Genomic DNA, 26023 nt, shown 5'->3' with positions numbered 1-26023 from the left:
GAAACAAGCAATCAAGATTTCTGGCTCTCACAGACCTGTAACTTCTTCTTTAAGAGTCTCCTCTTTCCTCCACTCATTACCTGTAGTAATGGCACCTGTTTAAACTTGTTATCAGTATAAAAAGACACATGTGCACACCCTCAAACAGTCTGACTCCAAACTCCACTATGGTGAAGACCAAAGAGCTGTCAAAGGACACCAGAAACAAAATTGTAGCCCTGCACCAGGCTGGGAAGACTGAATCTGCAATAGCCAACCAGCTTGGAGTGAAGAAATCAACTGTGGGAGCAATAATTAGAAAATGGAAGACATACAAGACCACTGATAATCTCCCTCGATCTGGTGCTCCACGCAAAATCCCACCCCGTGGGGTCAGAATGATCACAAGAACGGTGAGCAAAAATCCCAGAACCACACGGGGGGACCTAGTGAATGAACTGCAGAGAGCTGGGACCAATGTAACAAGGCCTACCATAAGTAACACACTACGCCACCATGGACTCAGATCCTGCAGTGCCAGACGTGTCCCACTGCTTAAGCCTGTACATGTCCGGGCCCGTCTGAAGTTTGCTAGAGAGCATTTGGATGATCCAGAGGAGTTTTGGGAGAATGTCCTATGGTCTGATGAAACCAAACTGGAACTGTTTGGTAGAAACACAACTTGTCGTGTTTGGAGGAAAAAGAATACTGAGTTGCATCCATCAAACACCATACCTACTGTAAAGCATGGTGGTGGAAACATCATGCTTTGGGGCTGTTTCTCTGCAAAGGGGCCAGGACGACTGATCCGGGTACATGAAAGAATGAATGGGGCCATGTATCGTGAGATTTTGAGTGCAAACCTCCTTCCATCAGCAAGGGCATTGAAGATGAAACGTGGCTGGGTCTTTCAACATGACAATGATCCAAAGCACACCGCCAGGGCAACGAAGGAGTGGCTTCGTAAGAAGCATTTCAAGGTCCTGGAGTGGCCTAGCCAGTCTCCAGATCTCAACCCTATAGAAAACCTTTGGAGGGAGTTGAAAGTCCGTGTTGCCAAGCAAAAAGCCAAAAACATCACTGCTCTAGAGGAGATCTGCATGGAGGAATGGGCCAACATACCAACAACAGTGTGTGGCAACCTTGTGAAGACTTACAGAAAACGTTTGACCTCTGTCATTGCCAACAAAGGATATATCACAAAGTATTGAGATGAAATTTTGTTTCTGACCAAATACTTATTTTCCACCATAATATGCAAATAAAATGAAAAAAAAACAGACAATGTGATTTTCTGGATTTTTTTTTCTCAGTTTGTCTCCCATAGTTGAGGTCTACCTATGATGTAAATTACAGACGCCTCTCATCTTTTTAAGTGGTGGAACTTGCACTATTGCTGACTGGCTAAATACTTTTTTTTCCCCACTGTATATACACTCACTGGCCACTTTATTAGGTACACCATGCTAGTAACGGGTTGGACCCCCTTTTGCCTTCAGAACTGCCTCAATTCTTCGTGGCAGAGATTCAACAAGGTGCTGGAAGCATTCCTCAGAGATTTTGGACCATATTGACATGATGGCATCACACAGTTGGCGCAGATTTGTCGGCTGCACATCCCTGATGCGAATCTCCCGTTCCACCACATCCCAAAAATGCTCTATTGGATTGAGATCTGGTGACTGAGGAGGCCATTTGAGTACAGTGAACTCATTGTCATGTTCAAGAAACCAATCTGAGATGATTCGAGCTTTATGACATGGCGCATTATCCTGCTGAAAGTAGCCATCAGATGTTGGGTACATTGTGGTCATAAAGGGATGGACATGGTCAGCAACAATACTCAGGTAGGCTGTGGCGTTGCAACGATGCTCAATTGGTACCAAGGGGCCCAAAGAGTGCCAAGAAAAAATTCCCCACACCATGACACCACCACCACCAGCCTGAACCGTTGATACAAGGCTGGATGGATCCATGCTTTCATGTTGTTTACGCCAAATTCTGACCCTACCATCCGAATGTCGCAGCAGAAATCGAGACTCATCAGACCAGGCAACGTTTTTCCAATCTTCTACTGTCCAATTTCGATGAGCTTGTGCAAATTGTAGCCTCAGTTTCCTGTTCTCAGCTGAGAGGAGTGGTACCCAGTGTGGTCTTCTGCTGCTGTAGCCCATCTGCCTCAAAGTTCGACGCACTGTGCGTTCAGAGATGCTCTTCTGCCTACCTTGGTTGTAACGGGTGGCAATTTGAGTCACTGTTGCCTCTCTATCAGCTCGAACCAGTATGCCCATTCTCCTCTGACCTCTGGCATCAACAAGGCATTTCCGGCCACAGAACTGCCGCTCACTGGATTTTTTTTCTTTTTCGGACCATTCTCTGTAAACCCTAGAGATGGTTGTGCGTGAAAATCCCAGTAGATCAGCAGTTTCTGAAATACTCAGACCAGCCCTTCTGGCACCAACAATCATGCCACGTTCAAAGGCACTCAAATCACCTTTCTTCCCCATACTGATGCTCAGTTTGAACTGCAGGAGATTGTCTTGACCATGTCTACATGCCTAAATGCACTGAGTTGCCGCCATGTGATTGGCTGATTAGAAATTAAGTTTTAACACACAGTTGGACAGGTGTACCTAATAAAGTGGCCAGTGAGTATATATATATATATATATATATATATATATATATATATATATATATATATATATATATATATATGTGTGTGTATCACCAACCAATCACAAAGCATCTTTCATTTCACCAGAGCTGTTCAAAAGAAGCTGAGCTGTGATTGGTTGCTATGAGCAACAGTTTTCCTTTTCCTTGCAGACAATCACTAAGCATCTCTTATTTCACCAGGGCTGGTTAAAAGAAGCTGAGCTATGATTGGTTGCTATGACCAACAGTTTTTCCACTTGACAACACCTCAGCAGACACTGACATGGTGGGAGAAATCTAGCATCCCCGGAAACATAAGCTCCCAGCCATTGTCTGCCGCCCTTAAAGGAGCAGTGAGCACATGACAGAAATGAATCTCCCCCCCTATATACACATCCTCCATGCCCTAGGCACATCTTCCCTCTTAAAGGGATCATTGGTATGGAAGTCAGAGCAAATCCATCCAGCGCTTTGGTTTTGACCCCAGGCCTCTCTTAAAGGGATCCCCGGTATGGAAGTTAGGACCGTTCCACTCAGCTCTGTGGGTCTGACCCCAGGGTCTCTTAAAGGGATCATTGGTATGGAATTTAGGGCAAATCCACTCTGCGCTTTGGTACTGACCCCCGGCCCTTCTTAAAGGGATCTCCGATATGGAAGTCAGGGCAAATCCATCCAGCGCTTTAATTCTGACCCCAGGCCTCTCTTAAAGGGATCCCCGGTATGGAAGTCAGGGCAATTGCCTTCAAATGCTCTGGTACTGACCCCAGGCTCTCTTAAAGGAATCTCCTGTATGGAAGTTAGGGCAAATCCCTCGGGCACTCTGATTCTGACCCCAGGGTTCTATTAAAGTGATCACTGTTATGCAAGTCAGGGCAAATACACTCGGCGCTCTGGTTCTAATCCCAGGCTCTCTTAAAGGGATTCCCGGTAAGGAAGTTAGGGCAAATCCTCTCAGCGCTCTGGTACTGACCCAGTCCCCTCTTAAAGGGATCCTCGGTACAGAAGTGAGGGAAAATCTACTCTGCGCTTTGGTACTGACCCCAGGCCTCTCTTAAAGGGATCTCCGGTATGGAAGTTAGGGTAAATCCCTCAGCGCTCTGATTCTCACCCCAGGCTTCAATTAAAGGGATCATTGGTATGGAAGTCAGGGCAAATCCACTCAGCGCCAGGCCTCTCTTAAAGGGATCCCCAGTATGGAAGTTAGGATCGTTCCACTCAGCGCTCTGGTTCTGACTCCAGGCTGATGGGATATTAGTGGTAGTTGTCCGGTGGCTCTGGCTGATGGGATGATGTGGGATATTATGGGTAGTAGTCCAGTGGCTCTGGCTGACGGGATGATGTGGGATATTATGGGTAGTAGTCCGGTGGCTCTGGCTGACGGGATGATGTGGGATATTAGGGGTAGTAGTCCAGTGGCTCTGGCTGACGGAATGATGTGGGACATTAAGGGTATTAGTCCAGTAGCTCTGGCTGATGTGGGATATTATAGAGAATGTGGCTATGCGGAATGGACGGGGCTCTACACTCAGATATATATATATATATATATATATATATATATATAGTAGGGATGTGACTCGCTCAGGTGCAGCGGAAGACAATCATGAGGCAGGTTCTTCCCAAAGTTCATGAGGTTTATTTGCTCCATAAACCATAACTCAGCATATCACCAAAATAGCCTCTAGCTTAGGCACAAAAGAACATAAACGTCCGTGGCTTCAGACTCGGACCGAGAGTCTCTGCACATGCTGGGAGGTGTAGTCCTCCCCATATACAACTAATATACATAGGCCAGGGCAATGTCCAGAGCAGAGCTCTATCTGCAGCCGCAGACACAGGAAGGCTTCTCCTTCCTTGGAACACAGACCACTCTCTGTAGTGTCCCACCTGGACACATGGAAGTCTGTCCACACTCTGACAGACTCCCTCCACTCTCTCACATGTGCCAAACACCTCAATTACATAGCCCTGTAACCACACCCACAGGTGATCACATGGCTATGACATCACTAAAGGTTGTATAGACACACACAGGCTTCCCTGACACAGTGTAACAGAAAGATCAGCAGTACCTCTGCTGATCAATACACCCTGGAGCCTGCATCCCAAGGCCACCCACCTTGAGACCCATAATGGTCATTTAGGACCCTGCTCCTGTTACCACACTGAATGTGCCTGTACACCCGTCCTGGGACACCCACACAGCGCCCCCTAGCTGACATAGTGGTAACTACACCACATACCTCCCCCCTCTGTTCAAACTTGTGGGGTTGAACACATGACATCACCCAGGGATCTTGAGACCTGGCACCCATGTCACCTTGCCCTACCAGTCGGGAGGACCATCTCCGTCTGTTTCGGTAGTCATACTGCATATTTACGTTAGGCCTCCCCTGCCCCCAGCGGTCAGTATCTCGGCCTTGGGCTTTGGCCTTCCCGTCAACGTCCGTCAGTGTGACCAGACACTCTTTAGTCTCCACCTGTCTGCAGTGTGCTTCATCACGCGACCTTTCTCTCACTGGCTGGCTCTCCCAGTTCGCACGGTCATAAGTCCCACGTCCAGCTGGGCCAACTGGCTGGTCTGAGTCTGACCCTCTGTCGCTATGTCCACCACCGAGTCTCGTGCCTATGTTACTAAGATTAGAACGGCCACTTGCGGACTCTCGACGTTCTTGCCTTCGACTACCTGTCCTTTCATTCCTTGGAGGATCCCTTCTGGTCCTTACACCTTGGGTTGGAGGGGGACGCCACCTGACGTTCTCTATCTGCTCATTCATCTGCAGTCGATCCTGTCTTAGCTGCTCAATCTCCTTCAGGTACGCTACCCGATATTCCAGGAGCATGCGAAGCTTCCCAATGCTTTCCACCGAACCAACCACAATGACAGGAACCATGTCATCTTCAATAACGACTTGGATTTCACCAGCAGGTGGGATCCTCACTCTCTTCACACAGGATCGATTCACCATCTCCTGCATCACCTTTCCAAGTCTGCCAACGACTTTCCCCACCAGATTTCTGGGCACCGGAATTATGTCTTCCACAAAGCCCAGCCGATTTTGCGCTTCCCTTGCAAGCTCCAGACGTCGAGCGGCTTTCCAATTACGCTTCACGAGCATCTGTTTCGTGCGGAGACATTGTAGGTGCATCTCCTTCAGGACAGCCACCCTTCTCTCTGTGTCTTCCGTTTCTGCCAGTATCACCAACTGGTCTGTTTCTGGTGCCCAGCTCACACTATAGGCCTTTACTGCCTTTTTAAAGGTCTCATGCACACCTTCGCTGGCACACGCTTCTCGCACGTCTTCGGGTACCTCCATCACACACTTGAAGGTCATGGACTTGCTCTCATCCTGGACAGATGGCTCTGGGTTCCCCACGGACACTTCCCTCAAGGTATCTGCCAAGACCGGGTGACTGTCTTGTGCAGCTCTTGGTTCACCATCTTCCTGAGATTTACAGTCTTCAGGACCCTTTTCCAAGATGGCCTTTGGCAGTTCTGCCTTGCTATCAGTCGGGCAAGGCCGCTGTACGTCTTCGCCCCTCCACTTCTCCTGCAGAAGACCTTTTACTACTCCACTGAGTTCTTGCAGAACTTTATCTTTCTCCTCTGCCAGGTAGCGACGCTCATCCTCTCTTCTGAGAATCTCCTGTTGATGCTTCTTTTGGGCCTCTCTGAGCACCTACATATCTTCCAACAGGAAGATGTTGTTCATGGTTTTACACGCTGACAGGTGACCTCTGAGCTCAGAGACTTCCTTCTCCAGCTCATCCACTCTGTGCTCAGCTGCTTGCCTTAGGACTCTTTCCCGTTCGACATGTTCTGTTACAGTCTCCTTTATCAGCTGTATCTCACGATCCTGCTCTCTTTTGTCCATCACGTGTCTCACTACTACCTCTTTAATTATATCGTTAAAGGGTACCACTGGGTCAGTCACCCCAGTCGAGTGAACCCTCCAGTTACCGTCCAGCACCAATGTGTCTAGTCCAGTCGTCTCATCTCCCAGCCCACCATCTGTCTTATCACGAGACGTCAGGTCCGTCAGTTGGGCAGATGTACTTCTTCCTCTGGTCAGTTCTACCTCTGACCTGTCCATGTCAGGAGCCGTCACTGTCTCAGTGTCTGCTTGTCCCACAGTCGAAGCATCTCCATCGTCAGACCAAACGTCATCAAACAAAAGAAAGTCCCGGCCCCTCTCCCAGGCATAGACTAAGTCCCGTGGTATCCCTCTACCTTGGCACTCACCACCTTTGGTCCCCTCAAACACTACTGCGTAGTTCACCGTGACCCCGTGTTTACAGCGAACCCTGACGTTTTTCTCGGTCAGAGAGAAAACGAGAGGCGTTCCTGTCAGAGTCACCTGACTCTCTGAGTCCAGCCGACCAAAGGCTCCTTCCCGGTGCAGCATCACTGTACAAATCTGTGGCCCATCATTACTACCTGGAAAGGATATTCCACATTCTGAAAAAGACCTGCACATACACTGCGGTACTCCAGACATACCTACTGAGTCACCCAGTGCTGTCACTTCTTCACACTTGGCCACTTTCTGGACCACCACCCCACTTTGGGTTGCCACTCCAATTTGGGTCACCGCCCCCTTTTGTGACTCCACCCCTTTTTGGGTTACCACTCCAATTTGGGTCACCGCCCCCTTTTGTGAATCCACCCCTTTTTTGGTTACCACTCCAATTTTGGTCACCGCCCCTTTTGGGACTCCACCCTTTTTTGGTTACCACTCCCTTTTGGGTCACCGCCCCCTTTTGGGATTTCCCCATGTCCGTTCTGCAGAACTTCTTATGCCACAGTTCACACAGTACAGTTTGTCTTTTAACGATACCACACAAGTCTTTGTTGGCACCACCATAGCTCCTGCTGTCACTGATCACTGGCACCTCCGGCTGCTGTTCACACACACACAGCGGCTGGTGTCACTGCAGCTCCTGCTGCGCCATCTTCGTGGACCCACCGATCCACCAGAAGCCGCTTGTCCCCTTCTTAACCCCGCTGGGTTACCGGAAACCGCTTGTCACCCTCAAAGATAAAAACCACAAAAGCGCGCCCATAGGGCCTTACCAGTGCAGGTATAATGGGTTATGAAGCAATGATACAGGGTACTCACCCTCCATAGTTGTGTAAAGCCACAACTACTGTATCCGCTTAGTCACATGCCATAAAGCTGCAGCAGGATGGCGTAGACAGACAGCGTCTGCTACCAATGCTCCCAGGGCAGATCTCAAAAAAGGAAAAACACCAGGACCCTGTGCTGCGAGACCTTCGTGACCCCACTGAGCCACAGCAAGCACCTTCAGGTTTTGCAGAGGAAAAGAAAAAAACAAAAACACATGCACAGTCTCTCACATGTCCTGTTCGTGTGCCACTCAGGACGTACCGTCTCCGCCTGAGACCGTCCAACACACAGGCGCACACCGGGTGCTATTCAGGGAGCAGCCCTCCTCCCAGGGTTTCCCAACACACCGGTCTCACCAGGTCCAGGGGCTCAGTGAGTGCTCTTCAGGACATCCGTCTCCACCTGAGACTGCCCAACGCTCGCGCCTCACCAGGTCCAAGGTCATAGCACGTGCTTCAGGGCTCTTCCCAACACTGACCCTCCAGGACCTTGCTCACTGACCCCTCCAGGGACACAGTCTCTCACTGACCCTGGTCAGTGCAACACATACTCCTGTCTGTTACCTGTGTTGGCCACACAGGTTCCTGGACGCCTCTTCTCCTCAGAGGTATCACACAAATATTAACACAGTCACTTTCTCTGACCTCGGTCAGTATTACTCACGGTTGTCAGACAGTCTGCTCTCCTGGCTCAGAATCGCCAGCGCTGCCACACGTGCTTCTGGGAATCGCTGCCCGCAGTCTGTCACCAATTGTAGGGATGTGACTCGCTCAGGTGCAGCGGGAGACAATCATGAGGCAGGTTCTTCCCAAAGTTCATGAGGTTTATTTGCTCCATAAACCATAACTCAGCATATCACCCAAATAGCCTCTAGCTTAGGCACAAAAGAACATAAACGTCCGTGGCTTCAGACTCGGACCGAGAGTCTCTGCACATGCTGGGAGGTGTAGTCCTCCCCATATACAACTAATATACATAGGCCAGGGCAATGTCCAGAGCAGCGCTCTATCTGCAGCCGCAGACACAGGAAGGCTTCTCCTTCCTTGGAACACAGACCACTCTCTGTAGTGTCCCACCTGGACACATGGAAGTCTGTCCACACTCTGACAGACTCCCTCCACTCTCTCACATGTGCCAAACACCTCAATTACATAGCCCTGTAACCACACCCACAGGTGATCACATGGCTATGACATCACTAAAGGTTGTATAGACACACACAGGCTTCCCTGACACAGTGTAACAGAAAGATCAGCAGTACCTCTGCTGATCAATACACCCTGGAGCCTGCATCCCAAGGCCACCCACCTTGAGACCCATAATGGTCATTTAGGACCCTGCTCCTGTTACCACACTGAATGTGCCTGTACACCCGTCCTGGGACACCCACACAGCGCCCCCTAGCTGACATAGTGGTAACTACACCACAATATATATGTATACATATATATATATATATATATATATATATATTCATTACAATTTGTTATAGCTAACCGTAGTTAGTTACTATGCCCGGGCAGCGCCGGGCTCTTCAGCTAGTGTATGTATATGTATATGTATATATATATATATATATATATATATATATATATATATATATATATATATATATATATATATATATATACACACACACACACACACACACACATACACTGTGTTCCAAATTATTATGCAAATTGGATTTAAGTGTCCTAAAGATGTAATTTTTTGTTTTTCAAATAAACTCATAGATGGTATTGTGTATCAGGGCTCTTTGGATCACTGAAATCAATCTCAAACGCCTGTGATAATTAGTTTACAAGATGAGCTCAATTAAAGGAAAACAGCTTAAGAATGATGTTCCACATTATTAAGCAGGGCACAGGTTTCAAGGAATTTAGGAAAGAAAAAGGATCTCTCTGCTGCTGAAAAGCATCAAATAGTGCAATGCCTTGGTCAAGAGATGAAAACATTAGATATTTCCCAAAAACTTAAACGTGATCATCGTACTGTTAAGAGATTTGTGGTTGATTCTGAGCACAGACATGTTGTGCTGACAAAGGCAGAATGAGGAAGGTTTTGCCAGGCAAGTTCATCGGATTAAGAGAGTGGCTGCTAAAAAGCCATTACAAACCAGCAAACATATTTAAAGCTGCTGGTGCCTCTGGAGTCCCTCGAGCCTCAAGGTGTAGGATCCTTCAAAGGCTTGCTGTGGTGCATAAATCTGCTATTTGGCCACCCCTAAACAGTGTTCACAAGCAGAAATGGTTGCAGTGGGCCCAGACATACATGAAGACTAATTTTCAAACAGTCTTGTTTACTGATGAGTGTCGAGCAACCCTGGATGGTCCAGATGGATGGAGTAGTGGATGGTTGGTGGATGGCCACTATGTCCCAACAAGGCTGCGACGTCAGCAAGGAGGTGGAGGAGTCATGTTTTGGGCCGGAATCATGGGGAAACAGCTGGTAGGGCTCTTTAAGGTTCCTGAAGGTGTGAAAATGACCTCTGCAAAGTATATAGAGTTTCTGACTGACAGCTGTCTTCCATGGTATAAAAAGCAGAAACGTGCCTTCAGGAGCAAAATCATCTTCATGCATGACAATGCACCATCTCATGCTGCAAAGAATACCTCTGAGTCATTGGCTGCTATGGGCATAAAAGGAGATAAACTCATGGTGTGGCCACCATCTTCCCCTGACCTCAACCCTATAGAGAACCTTTGGAGTATCATCAAGCAAAAGATCTATGAGGGTGGGAGGCAGTTCACATCAAAACAGCAGCTCTGGGAGGCTATTCTGACTTCATGCAAAGAAATACAAGCAGAAACTCTCCAAAAACTCACAAGTTCAATGGATGCAAGAATTATGAAGGTGAATTGTGAAGGTGATATCAAAGAAGGGTTCCTATGTTAACATGTAACTTGGCCTGTTAGGAATGTTTTGAAGTTAAATAGCTTTTTTGTTCAGTGAATGTGACCTCCTAATGCTGCAAATTCCACAAATGAGCATTTTCAGTTCTTTAAAACATATCAAATGTTTAGAAATTCTAATGTGCCTAATAATTCGGAACAGTGCAATTTGAGTTTTTATTCATTTTGGAGATTATACTGTTATCATTGAGAGGTTTCTTCAATACAATTTGATGTATACTCTAACGGGTGATGACCTTTATTAGACTGACTGTCATTTGTACCGACTATTTAGGAAAATCATAGAAAAATATCATTTGCATAATAATTTGGAACACAGTGTACATACAGTACAGACCAAAAGTTTGGACACATCTCATTCAAAGAGTTTTCTTTATTTTCATGACTATGAAAATTGTAGATTCACTCTGCTTAGCATCTCTGGGAACTCCTTCAAGACTGTTGGAAGACCATTTCCGGTGACTACCTCTTGAAGCTCATCAAGAGAATGCCTAGAGTGTGTAAAGCAGTAATCAAAGCAAAAGGTGGCTACTTTGAAGAACCTAGAATATAAGACATATTTTCAGTTGTTTCACACTTTTTTGTTAATTATATAATTGTGTTAATTCATAGTTTTGATGCCTTCAGAGTGAATCTACAATTTTCATAGCCATGAAAATAAAGAAAACTCTTTGAATGAGAAGGTGTGTCCAAACGTTTGGTCTGTACTGTGTGTATGTATATATTACAATTTAATTTCTTTTTTTTTTTTTTTTTTTAACTTTATTCTGACTTTTAGACTTTGTCTCACTATGGGTCAATCATTTTTTGTAGACTGATCGCTTCTATAGCATGCAGAGGAATCAGCATATGCATGCCATAGAAGCTGTCAGCACTGCACACTGACCTGAGAGACTTCCTGACATGCATCAGTAATGTAATGTACGGTATTGTACACATAAATAGTGAGTGCAGCTCTGAGGTATAATACAGGAGGTAACTCAGGATCAGTACAGGATCAGTAATGTAATGTATGTACACAGTGACTGCACCCGCAGAATAGTGAGTGCAGCTCTGGAGGATAATACAGGTTGTAACTCAGGATCAGTAAGCAGAGTTGCAGTGTAAACCATGGGGAAGGCGAACAAGCAGCCCTGAAGCTCCGATGAGATAGATATAAGCCTGACCCTCACAGCTCTCCATAAAACACTCATTTGATACATAATAACTGTATAATTATATGTAGCTGATATCTGTACCTTCAGGTTTCCTCTGTCCAGTGCTGCAGTCAGATGCTTGCGGACGTCTGTCAACTTTGGTCGCGGTCCCCGAGGACTGGCTCCTTGCTTCAAGGGATTTTCCTTCAGGTACTGCTCGAGCTTGGCTTCTCCAAGAAGCAGTTCAGCCATGTCATCTGTAGGGCAGGAGGGAGACTAATGTACATAGTGTATGTACTATAGCGGTATGTGCTGTATATAGGGGGCAATATATAATATAGTGTTCTGTATATAGGGGTATATTTTAATGTACTGTATATAGAAAGTGTATACAGTGCCTTGAAAGAGTCTTCATACCCTCTGACCTTTTCCACATTTTTTCATGTTACACCGACAAAATTCAATGTATTTATTAGACTTTTATGCGATACCAACACAAAGTAGCGAGTATTTGTGATGTGTAAAGGAAATGATACAAAGTTTTCTGGTTTACTTTAAAAGTATAAATCTGACAATTGTGCTGTACATTTGTTTTCAGCCCCCCCCCTGAGTCAGTACTTTGTAGGACCACCTTTTACTATAATTCCTGTTGCAGGAATCTCTTTTGGTGTCTGTCTCTCCAGCTTTGCAGATCTAGAGGGGACATTTTGCCCCTTCTCTTTTGCACACTCGCTCTCACTCAGTGAGATTGGATGGAGACGTCTGTAATCAGTAAATGTCTTGTCACAGATTCTCTGAGATTTGGGACTGGACGGTGACTGGGCCATTCACATCCATGAATTAGCTCTGATCTTAACGCTTCTATTGAGGCTCATCAGGATGCTTAGGGTTGTTATCCTGCTGGAAGGTGAACCTACGCCCCAGTCTCAAGTCTTCTGCAGCCTTTAACCTCTTTCTGCCATCGGCCGGAATAGTACGTCCAATGGCAGCACCCCCTCCCCACCCCAGCAACTTTGAACAGCTGACATGTGCCCACAATAGGCACGGGTGGAATCGCGATCCACCCGCGCCTATTAACTAGCTAAAATGCCACTTTCAAACGCTGACAGCGGCATTTAACACGCGTTCCGGCCATAGGGCCGGATATATGCGCACCGCTGACCCCCGTCATGTGATTGGGGGTCACCGGTATGTCGGCATAACAACCAGAGGTCTCCTTGAGACCTCTATGGTTGTCGATGCCGGATTGGTCGGTGCTCATAACAATGCAGTAATTCTACTACATACAGGCGGCGATCTGAGCTTCGCCTTTATGTAGCAGAGGCAATCAAGCTATGGCAGTTTTTAGTCTCCCATGGAGAATATTAAAGCATGCCAAAAGTAAAAAAAAATAGTTTAAAAATATAAAAAAATAAAAAAGTTTTAGCATTTAGTGAACCTAGCAAAAAGCCAAAAAAAACAGTGTGGGATTGCACTTTTTTTTGCAATTTCACCGCACTTGGAATTTTTTTTTCCCATTTTCGAGTACAAGACATGCTAAAACCAATTATGTCGTTCAAAATTACAACTCGTAATAAGCCCTCACATGGCCATATTGACGGAAAAATAAAAAAAGTTATGGAAGAAGGGGAGCGAAAAACAAAAACGCAAAACCGAAAAAAGCTCCGGTCATTAAGGGGTTAACAGGTTTTCCTCCAGGATTGCCTTATATTTAGCTCCATCCATCTTTCTGTCACCTCTTACCATCTTCCCTGCCCCTACTGAAGAGAAGACTCCCAAAAGCATGATGCTGCCATAACCATGTGTAACGGTGGGGATGGTGTTTTTCTATTGATGTGCAGTGTTGTTTATCCGCCACCCATAGCATTTTACATTTAGCCCCCAAAATTTCTCTTTGGTTTCATCTGACCAGAGCCCCTTCTTCCACATGCTTCCTGTGTCACCAACATGGGAATTTTTATGGCTTTTACAAATGTCTTTCTTCTTGCCGCTATGCCATAAAGACCAGATTTGTGGAGTATACGACTAAAGCCCCCGTTACACACTGCAATATCGCTAGCAATATCGCTGTAAAGTCACCAATTTTGTGACGTTGCAGCGATATTGCTAGCGATATCGCTGCATGTGATACTTACCTCCGACCGGCTCCCCCACTGGTTATCGCTGATCGCTCGAGAAGCTCCTGGACCATTCCTCGTCGGCCACTTCCTGCTGGGGCTTCCTGTGGCGCCGACGAGCGACGCGTGGAGCCGGGCGGGAGGACGTAGGATCGCCGCGTCTGACAGGTAAGTAGCGATCCCCGTCCCCAGCGATGTCGCTGGTGAGATCTGCCTGACAGCCATGTTTTGGTAGGTTTGCAGCTGGGCTACTTTACTTTTACCCACAGCTTTATCCCTGACCTGTCTGGTGAGCTCAATTATTTTCATAATGCTGTTTAATCTCTAAAATTCTCACATCAACCTCTGAGGCTTTCACAGCTGTAGTTATACTGAGAAGAAATCACACCCAGGTGAACATAATGTACTAATTATGTGACATCTGAGGTGATTAGTCACACAGGATTTTACTTAGGTGAATCAGACTATAGGGGGCTGAATACAAATGCACCTCACAATGTTCAGGTTTATATATTTTTTTTTAAATTTAGTAAACTTCGTATCATTTCCTTCACACTTCACAAATACATGTTACTCTGTGCTGGTGTGACATAAACCCTCAATAAAATACACCTAACTCTGTGGGTGTAACGTGCATAACATCATGGGGTATCAAGAGTTTTTCAAGGCACTGTATTCACTATAGCGCTCTGTATACAGTTAGGTCCATATATATTTGGACAGAGACAACATTTTTCTAATTTTGGTTCTAGACATTACCACAATGAATTTTAAACAAAACAATTCAGATGCAGTTGAAGTTCAGACTTTCAGCTTTCATTTGATGGTATCCACATTAAAATTGGATGAAGGGTTTAGGAGTTTCAGCTCCTTAACATGTGCCACCCTGTTTTTAAAGGGACCAAAAGTAATTGGACAGATTAAATAATTGTAAATAAAATGTTCATTTCTAGTACTTTGTTGGCAATGACTGCCTGAAGTCTTGAACTCATGGACATCACCAGACGCTGTGTTTCCTCCTTTTTGATGCTCTGCCAGGCCTTCACTGCGGTGGTTTTCAGTTGCTGTTTGTTTGTGGGCCTTTCTGTCTGAAGTTTAGTCTTTGACAAGTGAAATGCATGCTCAATTGGGTTGAGATCAGGTGACTGACTTGACCAATCAAGAATATTCCACTTCTTTGCTTTAATAAACTCCTGGGTTGCTTTGGCTTTATGTTTTGGGTCATTGGTCGTCGTTTCATACTTCAGATGGACAATCAGTTTGGCTGCATTTGGTTGGATCTGAGCACACAGTATGGCTCTGAATACCTCAGAATTCATTCGGCTGCTTCTGTCCTGTGTCACATCATCAATAAACACTAGTGACCCAGTGCCACTGGCAGCCATGCATGCCCAAGCCATCACACTGCCTCCGCCGTGTTTTACAGATGATGTGGTATGCTTTGGATCATGAGCTGTACCACGCCTTCGCCATACTTTTCTCTTTCCATCATTCTGGTAGACGTTGATCTTGGTTTCATCTGTCCAAAGAATGTTCTTCCAGAACTGTGCTGGCTTTTTTAGACTTTTTTTTAGCAAAGTCCAGTCTAGCCTTTTGATTCCTGATGCTTATGAGTGGCTTGCACCGTGCAGTGAACCCTCTGTATTTACTTTCATGCAGTCTTCTCTTTATGGTAGATTTGGATATTGATACGCCTACCTCCTGGAGAGTGTTGTTCACTTGGTTGGCTGTTGTGAAGGGGTTTCTCTTCACCATGGAGGTTATTCTGCCATCATCCACCACTGTTGTCTTCTGTGGGCGCCCAGGTCTTTTTGCATTGATGAGTTCACCAGTGCTTGCTTTCTTTCTCAGGATGTACCAAACTGTAGATTTTGCCACTCCTAATGTTGTAGCAATTTCTCGGATGGGTTTTTTCTGTTTTTGCAGCTTAAGGATGGCTTGTTTCACCTGCATGGAGAGCTCCTTTGACCGCTGCTTCCTTCACAGCAAAACCTTCCAAATGCAAGCACCACACCTCAAATCAACTCCAGGCCTTAATATCTGCTTAATTGAGAATGACTTAACGAAGGGATTGCCCACACTTGTCCATGAAATAGCCTTGGAGTCAATTGTCCAATTACTTTTGGTCCCTTTAAAAACAGGGTGGCACATGTTAAGGAGCTGAAACTCCTAAACCCTTCATCCAATTTTAATGTGCATACCATCAAATGAAAGCTGAAAGTCTGAACTTCAACTGCATCTGAATTGTTTTGTTTAAAATGCATTGTGGTAATGTCTAGAACCAAAATTAGAAAAATGTTGTCTCTGTCCAAATATATATGGACCTGACTGTATGTTATGTAGTGTCCTATACACAGGGATGATAAGAGGGAGGTGCGTATACATATATAGACAGTGTATACAGGCTCCGTTGATGAGCCCAGTTCATTAGGGGGCGCACACTTCTCTCATCTGCGCCTGTATACAAGGTGGTATGTACAGTACATGGCAATACACACAGGGGCACAGTGACGTCAGGGAGTGCACACTTTTCTCTCCTCTGTTCCTATATACAGGGTGGTGTGTACAGGGCCATATATAGAAGCACAGTGATGTCAGGGGGCGCATACTTCTCTCCTCTGCTCCTGTATACAGGGTGGTGTGCACAGGGCCATATACAGCTCTGGCGAAAATTAAGAGACCACTGCAAAATTTTCAGTTTGTCTGATTTTTCTCTTTATAGGTATATTTTTGAGTAAAATGTTAATTGCTCTTTTATTCTATAAACTACTGACAACATGTTTTCGAATTTCCGAGCAATAAATTTTGCATTTTTTTTCAGAAAATGAGAAATAGTCAAAATAAAAAAATTGCAGTGCTTGCAGAACTCAAATAATGCTAAGAAACTAGGTTCATAATCATTTAGAAACAACAATACTAATGTTTTATCTCAAGAAGAGTTCAGAAATCAATAATTTGTGGAATAACCATGATTTTTTATCACAGCTTTCATGCGTCTTGGCATGCTTTCCACCAGTCTTTCCCAGTGCTTTTGGGTGACCTAATGCCACTCCTGGTAAAAAAATGTAAGCAGTTCTTTGATGGCTTGTGACTTTCCATCTTCCTCTTGATTACATTCCAGAGGTTTTCAATGGGGTTCAGGTCTGGAGATTGGGCTGGCCATGACAGGGATTTGATGCGGTGGTCCTTCATCCACACACTGACCTAGCTGTGTGACATGGCGCATTGTCCTGCTGGAAAAACCAGTCCTCAGAGTTAGAATCATAGAATCGTAGAGTTGGAAGGGACCTCCTGGGCCATCTGGTCCAACCCCCTGCTCAAAGCAGGATTCGCTAAATCATCCCAGTCAGATGTCTGTCCAGCCTCTGCTTGAAGACTTCCATTGAAGGAGAACTCACCACTTCTCGTGGCAGCCTGTTCCACTCATTGATCACTCTGTCAAAAAGTTTTTTCTAATATCTAATCTGTGTCTCCTCCCATTCAGTTTCATCCCATTGCTTCTAGTCTTTTCTTGTGCAAATGAGAATAAAGTTGATCCTTCTACAATGTGACAGCCCTTTAGATATTTGTAGACAGCTATTAAGTCTCCTCTCAGTCTTCTCTTTTGCAAACTAAACATTCCCAAATCCTGCAACCTTTCCTCATAAGACAGGGTTTGCAGACCGGTCACCATTCTGGTCACTCTTTTCTGAACTTGCTCCAGTTTGTTGATGTCTTTTTTAAAATGTGGTGCCCAAAACTGGACACAATATTCCAGATGAGGTCTGACCAAAGAGGAGTAGAGGGCAATAATGACTTCACGTGATCTAGACTGTATGTTTCTGTTAATACATCCTAGAATTGCATTTGCCTTTTTTGCTGCTGCATCACACTGTTGACTCATATTCAGTCTGTGATCTATTAGTATACCCAAGTCTTTTTCACATGTGCTATTGCTTAGCCCTATTCCCCCCATTCTGTATATGCTTTTTTCATTTTTATTGCCCAGATGTAGTACTTTGCATTTTTCCCTGTTAAAAACCATTCTGTTAGTTGCTGCCCACTGCTCCAGTTTATTTATATCTTTTTGAATCCTCTCTCTCTTCTCTAGTATTAGCTATCCCTCCTAGCTTTGTGTCATCAGCAAATTTAATCAGTTTACCCTCAATTCCTTCATCTAAATTGTTGATAAAGATGTTGAACAATACAGGGCCCAGGACAGAGCCCTGTGGTACCCCACTTGAGACATTCTTCCAACTGGATGTGCAGCCATTTACGACCACTCTTTGGGTCCGATCACTAAGCCAGTTATGAATCCACCTAACAGTTGCCTTGTCCATTCCATACTTAGTCATTTTTTCAATAAGGATTGTATGAGATACTTTGTCAAATGCTTTGCTGAAGTCAAGATATACTATATATACAGCATTTCCTTGATCCACCCAATCAGTGATTCAGTCATAGCAGGAAATTAAGTTAGTCTGACATGACTTATTAGTTACAAACCCATGCTGACTCTGTTTAATCACTTCATTCTTATCCAGGTACTGACATACATGTTGTTTAATAATTTGTTCAAAGATCTTTCCTGGTATAGAAGTCAGACTCACCGGCCTATAGTTGCCTGGGTCCACCTTCTTCCCCTTTTTGAAGATAGGAACATTTGCTCTTCTCCAGTCTTCTGGGACTTCTCCTGTTCGCCAAGAATTTTCAAAGATTATGGAGAGGGGTTCAAAATTTCTTCTGCTATCTCCTTCAGTACTCTGGGGTGTAATTCATCTGTTCAGTTCAGTTGGGGAACATTGCCTGAGCAGAAGGAATCAACTGTTTTCCAGGATAACTTTGCATGCGGCTTGATTCATACGTCCTTCACAAAGATTAACCTCCCAATTCCAGCCGTGCTGAAGCATCCCCAGATCATCACTGATCCTCCACCAAATTTCACAGTGGGTGCAAGACACTGTTGCTTGTACACCTCTCCAGGTCTCCGTCTAACTATTAGATGACCAGGTGTTAGGCAAAGCTGAAAATTGGACTCATCAGAGAAGATTACCTTACTCCAGTCCTCTATGGTCCAATCCTTATGGTCTCTGGCAAACTTCAGCCTGGCTCTCCTTTGCTTCTCATTGATGAAAGGCTTTTTTTCTAGCTTTACATGAGTTGAGCCCTGCCTCTAGGAGCCTGTTACGAACTGTTCTTGCCATGCACTTCACCCCAGCTGCCATTTGCCATTCCTTTTGTAAGTCACTTGATGTCATACTGCGGTTACTGAGTGACATTCAAATAAGATGACGGTCATCCCGGTCAGTGGAGAGTCGTTTTTGCCCTCTTCCGTTCTGTAGCTTTGTTGTCCCCAATGTCTGCTGCTTGACCTGGTTGTAATGGACTGCTGTCTTACAAATTTTAAGGATGAAGGTAACATAACACTGACTGTATCACTCTGCTAGAAAAGCCAGAATTGAGCCCTTCTTTTCCTCACTCAAGACTTTTCTTTTCAACTCCTTTGGCATGGTTAAAAGTTATTTTTTCATTTCTATTACTTTTGGGATATTACTAGCACTTGTTTTGCCATCCAGTTTATCCTATTGCAAGAGGATTGTGAACACCACAGCAGGGTTGTTTATACTTTCCTTCGTTAAATAAGATTTGGTTCAGGTGATCACCTAATCAGAAGCACATTAAGTAGAATAAGGTGTACTCTGGTTGGAATTCAACTGACACTGGAATGGAATGGCTGTCAGACATGTAGAGAAGCTGATTTTTATAAAACTGTGCAGTGGCCTCTTAATTTTTGCCAGAGCTGTATATAGGGGAACAGTGATCTCAGGGAGCGCACACTTCTCTCCTCCTATAAACATGGTGGTGCGCACAGGGCCATATATACAGGGGCACAGTGATGCAGGGGGGTGCACACCTCTCTCTCCTCTGCTCCTGTATACAGGGTGGTGTGTACAGGGCCATATATACAGGGGCACAGTGATGCAAGGGGATGCACACTCCTGTCTGCTGCTGTACACAGGGTGGAGTGTACAGGGCCATATATACAGGGGCACAGTGATGTCGGGGGTGCACACTTGTCTCTCCTCTGCTCCTGTATACAGGGTGGTGTGTACAGGGTCATAAATACAGGGGCACAGTAATGTCGGGGGTCGCACACTTTTCTCTGCTCCTGTATACAGGGTGGTGTACAGGGCCATATATAGAGGGGCACAGTGACTCCGGGGGGTGTACTCTTCTCTCTACACCTGTATACAGGGTGGTGTGCAGGGCCATATATACAAGGGCACAGTGATGTCGGGGGTGTACACATCTCTCTGCTGCTGTATACAGGGTGGTGTACAGGGTAATATATACATGGGCACAGTAATGTCGGGGGGTCGCACACTTGTCTCTACAGCTGTATACAGGGTGGTTTACAGGGCCATATATACAGGGGCACAGTGACGCAGGGGGGGTGTACACTTCTGTCTGCTGCTGTATACAGAGTGGTGTGTACAGGGCCATATATACAGGGGCACGGTGATGTCGGGGGTCGCACACTTCTGTCTGCTGGTGTATACAGGGGCATAGTGATGTCGGGGGTCGCACACTTTTCTCTGCTCCTGTATACAGGGTGGTGTAAAGGGCCATACAGTTGTGGCCAAAAGTATTGATACCCCTGCAATTCTGTCAGATAATACTCAGTTTCTTCCTGAAAATGATTGCAAACACAAATTCTTTGCTTTTATCTTCATTTAATTTGTCTTAAATGAAAAAACACAAAAGAGAATGAAGCAAAAAGCAAAACATTGATCATTTCACACAAAACTTCAAAAATGGGCCAGACAAAAGTATTGGCACCCTCAGCCTAATACTTGGTTGCACAACCTTTAGCCAAAATAACTGCGACCAACCGCTTCCGGTAACCATCAATGAGTTTCCTACAATGCTCTGCTGGAATTTTAGACCATTCTTCTTTGGCAAACTGCTCCAGGTCTCCCTGATATTTGAAGGGTGCCTTCTCCAAACTGCCATTTTTAGATCTCTCCACAGGTGTTCTATGGGATTCAGGTCTGGACTCATTGCTGGCCACCTTAGAAGTCTCCAGTACTTTCTCTCAAACCATTTTCTAGTGCTTTTTGAAGTGTGTTTTGGGTTATTGTCCTCCTGGAAGACCCATGACCTCTGAGGGAGACCCAGATTTCTCACACTGGGCCCTACATTATGCTGCAAAATTTGTTGGTAGTCTTCAGACTTCATAATGCCATGCACACGGTCAAGCAGTCCAGTGCCAGAGGCAGCAAAGCAACCCCAAAACATCAGGGAACCTCCGCCGTGTTTGACTGTAGGGACCGTGTTTTTTTTCTTTGAATGCCTCTTTTTTTCTCCTGTAAACTCTATGTTGATGCCTTTTCCCAAAAAGCTCTACTTTTGTCTCATCTGACCAGAGAACATTCTTCCAAAACGTTTTATGCTTTTTCAGGTAAGTTTTGGCAAACTCCAGTGTTGTGAGTTCATTTTCCCCTTCACTACTGAGGCCCGAGGAACTCCCTCTTCTGGTGAAGAAAGGTAGTGAGCCTGATTGTCAAACACCTGGGGCTGATGATGATGACTGGCTGAGTGGAGTTAATGGCTGGATATAAGGCTGCCGACGCCCTTCTGGCCTGCGGGTGATTTCTCTGTGGACTTCTAGGAAACCAGTCTGATTCCTGCTCATCTAAAGCTAAGATTTCTGCTTTGCCTTTTTGCATTAGTGTTTTGTTTTCCTTGCTTTTCTGGATTCTGCCATTCCCTGCTGGGATGAGCTGAATCTCCTTTTGCCTGTTGCTCTGTCTTCAGAATATTCCTGAGTACTGACATAGCTTTTTTTGAAGCATAGCGTCTTCAGGGCCTTTTTTACTGTCAGTTTGTTGGCTCTTATTTTCATAGGGGTTTTCACGGATTGCAGAGAGCAGTCTTCCTGTCCTTTCCTATCTAAGCTAGCGTGGGCCCCATCTTTGCTCAGTCTATCTTTCTGTCTGTGTTTTGTTCTTTCTTCTTGCTTCACCGTCATTATATGTGGGGGGCTGCCTTTTACTTTGGGGTCTGCTCTGGGGCAGTTTAGATTTCCCTTTCTGTCTTTAGGCTATGTAGTCCACCGGCTGTGATCAAGGGGCCTAGGGCATCGTAGGAGCCCCCCACGGCTACTGCTAGTTGTGTTGATAGGTTCAGGGGTCTGCAATCCGATAGCTGCCAACTTCTCTGGTTTTCTGGACTTAGCTAGCCTTTCTATTTTTGCCTCCTACGGTGACTCAATCATAACACTCCAGCCTGGCTTTTTTATGTCTCGGGGTAAGAAGTGGGGTCTTCCTGGGTCTCCTACCATACAGTCCCTTTTCATTCAGACGCAGACGGATAGTACGGGTTGACACTGTTGTACCCTCGGACTGCAGGGCAGCTTGAACTTGCTTGGATGTTAGTCGAGGTTCTTTATCCAACATCCGCACAATCTTGCGTTGAAATCTCTTGTTAATTTTTCTTTTCCGTCCACATCTAGGGAGGTTAGCCACAGTGCCATGGGCTTTAAACTTCTTGATGACACTGCGCACGGTAGACACAGGAACATTCAGGTCTTTGGAGATGGACTTGTAGCCTTGAGATTGCTCATGCTGCCTCACAATTTGGTTTCTCAAGTCCTCAGACAGTTCTTTGGTCTTCTTTCTTTTCTCCATGCTCAATGTGGTACACACAAGGACACAGGACAGAGGTTGAGTCAACTTTAATCCATGTCAACTGGCTGCAAGTGTGATTTAGTTATTGCCAACACCAGGAGTCAGATTTCTTCCTCTTCTATGATGAAATCTAGACCCTTGCATTCTGCAGTCTCCTGCACTTCATCTGCTGCAGAGGAGATTGCAGAGGAGAGTGCCTTGCGGCAACTCTCTCCAGAGTCTAAGTCCTTTGTTCCCTCAACTGAGCATGCTCATGGGACGAACTCCCATTGGAGTTCGGGAGTCAGGTGCTTAGGTCCTGTGTCGAATCCTATTGGCTCCTCCTGGAGCCTTGGAGATTTCCGGAAGGTCCCGTTTGGTACAAAAAGCGCGCCTGGCTGTTCCGCCAAGCGCTAGTATTTTTCATACTTGCTGCTGTATGTATGGTGATGGATGCTTGGACTGGCGACTGACTTATTAAGAAACCCCTTCCCTCTGATAATACGATTGTGTGAGTGTTTGGGTTCAGCCAGTAGCAGCGCTAGCGCGCCTTAGCTCCATCTTGCTCAGCAGCTTAGCGTCTGCATTGCACCAGCGATATTGCAGCGCCTTGCCAGCGGCTCAGTTCTTGCCGCGCTGCAGTTGCAGCTTATCTCCGCGTCCGCAGTTGCGACGCTACGCACCTCATTTTACGGTAGGTCTAGAAGGAGTAGTCCTGCTGTCTAAGGCTACCCCTGTGACCCTTAATACCGTGTTTGCGTCGCTTAAAGTCTGTGACCTTGAACAGACTCAGCGTTTAGTTTATGCTTTATGCCAGCAGCTCTGTGAGTGTAACAGAGCTTGCCTCAGTGCACTGGGTGCAGTTATAAGCCTGTGCACATTACCGTCATAGTGCTCTGCCTCTTTTAGCAGCGGTTTAGCAGTGGACCCCGAGTGGCGAAGGCACTTTATTTTTTATTTTGTGTCTTCCGCCACTCCTAACACACCTGTTAGGTGCCACAGGTAAGTTACAGGTGCTGTTAATTGCACAAATTAGAGAAGCATCACATGATTTTTCGAACAGTGCCAATACTTTTGTCCACCCTCTTTTTTATGTTTGGTGTGGAATTATATCCAATTTGGCTTTAGGACAATTCTTTTTGTGTTTTTCATTTAAGACAAATTAAATGAAGATAATATTTCCAAAGAATTTGTGTTTGCAATCATTTTCAGGAAGAAACTGTGTATTATCTGACAGAATTGCAGGGGTGTCAATACTTTTGGCCACAACTGTATATACAGGGGCACAGTGACGCAGGGGGGTTTACACTTCTGTCTGCTGCTGTATACAGGGAGATGTGTACAGGGTCATATATACAGGGGAACAGTGATGTCAGGGGTCGCACACTTGTCTCTGCTCTTGTATACAGGGTGTTGTGTACAGGGCCATATATACAGGGGCACAGTGATGTCAGGGGTCGCACACTTGTCTCTGCCCCTGTATACAGGGTGGTGTGTACAGGGCCATAGTGATGACGGGGGTCGCACAATTCTGTCAGCTGCTGTATACAGGGTGGTGTAACCAGGGCCATATATACAGGGGCACAGTGATGTCGGGGGTCGCACACTTGTCTCTGCTCCTATATACAGGGTGGTGTACAGGGCCATATATACAGGGGCACAGTGACGCCGGGGGGGGTACACTTCTCGCTACACCTGTATACAGGGTGGTGTGCAGGGCCATATATACAAGGGCACAGTGATGTCGGGGGTCGCACACTTGTCTCTGCTCTTATATACAGGGTGGTGTACAGGGCCATATATACAGGGGCACAGTGACGCCAGGGGGTGTACACTTCTCTCTACACATGTATACAGGGTGGTGTGCAGGGCCATATATACAAGGGCACAGTGATGTCGGGGGTTGCACATTTGTCTCTGCTCCTGTATACAGGGTGGTGTACAGGGCCATATATACAGGGGCACAGTGATGTCGGGGGTTGCACATTTGTCTCTGCTCCTGTATACAGGGTGGTGTACAGGGCCTTATATACAGGGGCACAGTGACGCAGGGGGGTGTACACTTCTGTCTGCTGCTGTATACAGGGTGGTGTGTACAAGGCCATATATACAGAGGCACAGTGATGTCGGGGGTCGCACACTTGTCTCTGCTCTTGTATACAGGGTGGTGTGTACAGGGCCATATATACAGGGGCACAGTGGCGCCGGGGGGGTGTACACTTCTCTCTACACCTGTATACAGGGTGGTGTGCAGGGCCATATATACAGGGGAACATTGATGTCAGGGGTGCACACTTGTCTCTGCCCCTGTATACAGGGTGGTGTGTACAGGGCCATAGTGATGACAGGGGTCGCACACTTCTGTCTGCTGCTGTATACAGGGTGGTGTGTACAGGGCCATATATACAGGGGAACAGTGGCGCCGGGGGGTGTACACTTCTCTCTACACCTGTATACAGGGTTGTGTGCAGGGCCATATATACAGGGGCACAGTGGCGCCGAGGGGTGTACACTTCTCTACACCTGTATACAGGGTTGTGTACAGGGCCATATATACAGGGGCACAGTGGCGCCGGGGGGTGTACACTTCTCTCTACACCTGTATACAGGGTGTTGTGCACGGCCATATATACAGGGGCACAGTGATGTCGGGGGTCGCACACTTGTCTCTGCTCCTGTATACAGGGTGGTGTGCAGGGCCATATATACAGGGGAAACAGTGATGTCAGGGGTGCACACTTGTATCTGCTCCTGTATACAGGGTGGTGTACAGGGCCATATATAGAGGGGCACAGCGATGTCGGGGGTCGCACACTTCTGTCTGCTCCTGTATACAGGGGCACAGAAATGTCGGGGGTTGCACACTTCTGTCTGCTCCTGTATACAGGGTGGTGTACAGGGCCATATATACAAGGGCACAGTGATGTCGGGGGTCGCACACTTCTGTCTGCTCCTGTATACAGGGTGGTGTACAGGGCCATATATACAGGGGCACAGTGACGCAGGGGGGTGTACACTTCTGTCTGCTGCTGTATACAGGGTGGTGTGTACAAGGCCATATATACAGAGGCACAGTGATGTCGGGGGTCGCACACTTGTCTCTGCTCTTGTATACAGGGTGGTGTGTACAGGGCCATATATACAGGGGCACAGTGGCGCCGGGGGGGGTGTACACTTCTCTCTACACCTGTATACAGGGTGGTGTGCAGGGCCATATATACAGGCGCACAGTGATGTCGGGGGTTGCACACTTATCTCTGCTCTTGTATACAGGGTGGTGTACAGGGCCATATATATAGGGGCACAGTGATGTCGGGGGTTGCACACTTGTCTCTGCTCCTGTATACAGGGTGGTGTGTACAGGGCCATATATACAGGGGCACAGTGGTGCCGGGGGGTGTACACTTCTCTCTACACATGTATACAGGGTGGTGTGCAGGG

The 26023-nt window shown here is 46.2% G+C and overlaps 1 protein-coding gene across 3 annotated transcripts in view; it reads right to left on the bottom strand.

Moving 5' to 3' along the window:
* The window catches only part of TTC7B (tetratricopeptide repeat domain 7B), a 111242-nt gene that overhangs the window by 68060 nt on the left and 17159 nt on the right, over positions 1-26023 (bottom strand). For all 3 annotated transcript variants that reach the window (XM_073578180.1, XM_073578178.1, XM_073578179.1), the window contains exon 2: positions 11920-12074. In XM_073578180.1, the coding sequence (XP_073434281.1) occupies positions 11920-12074 (155 nt within the window). The remainder of the gene's footprint in view (positions 1-11919; positions 12075-26023) is intronic.

Source organism: Dendrobates tinctorius, unplaced genomic scaffold (genome assembly GCF_039654945.1).
Source record: "Dendrobates tinctorius isolate UK_male_01 unplaced genomic scaffold, ASM3965494v1 ptg000058l, whole genome shotgun sequence".
In the NCBI taxonomy this organism is placed as follows: Eukaryota; Metazoa; Chordata; class Amphibia; order Anura; family Dendrobatidae; genus Dendrobates; species Dendrobates tinctorius.
The sequence above is the reverse complement of the archived record's forward strand: the minus strand, read 5'-3'. Positions and strand labels throughout refer to the sequence as shown.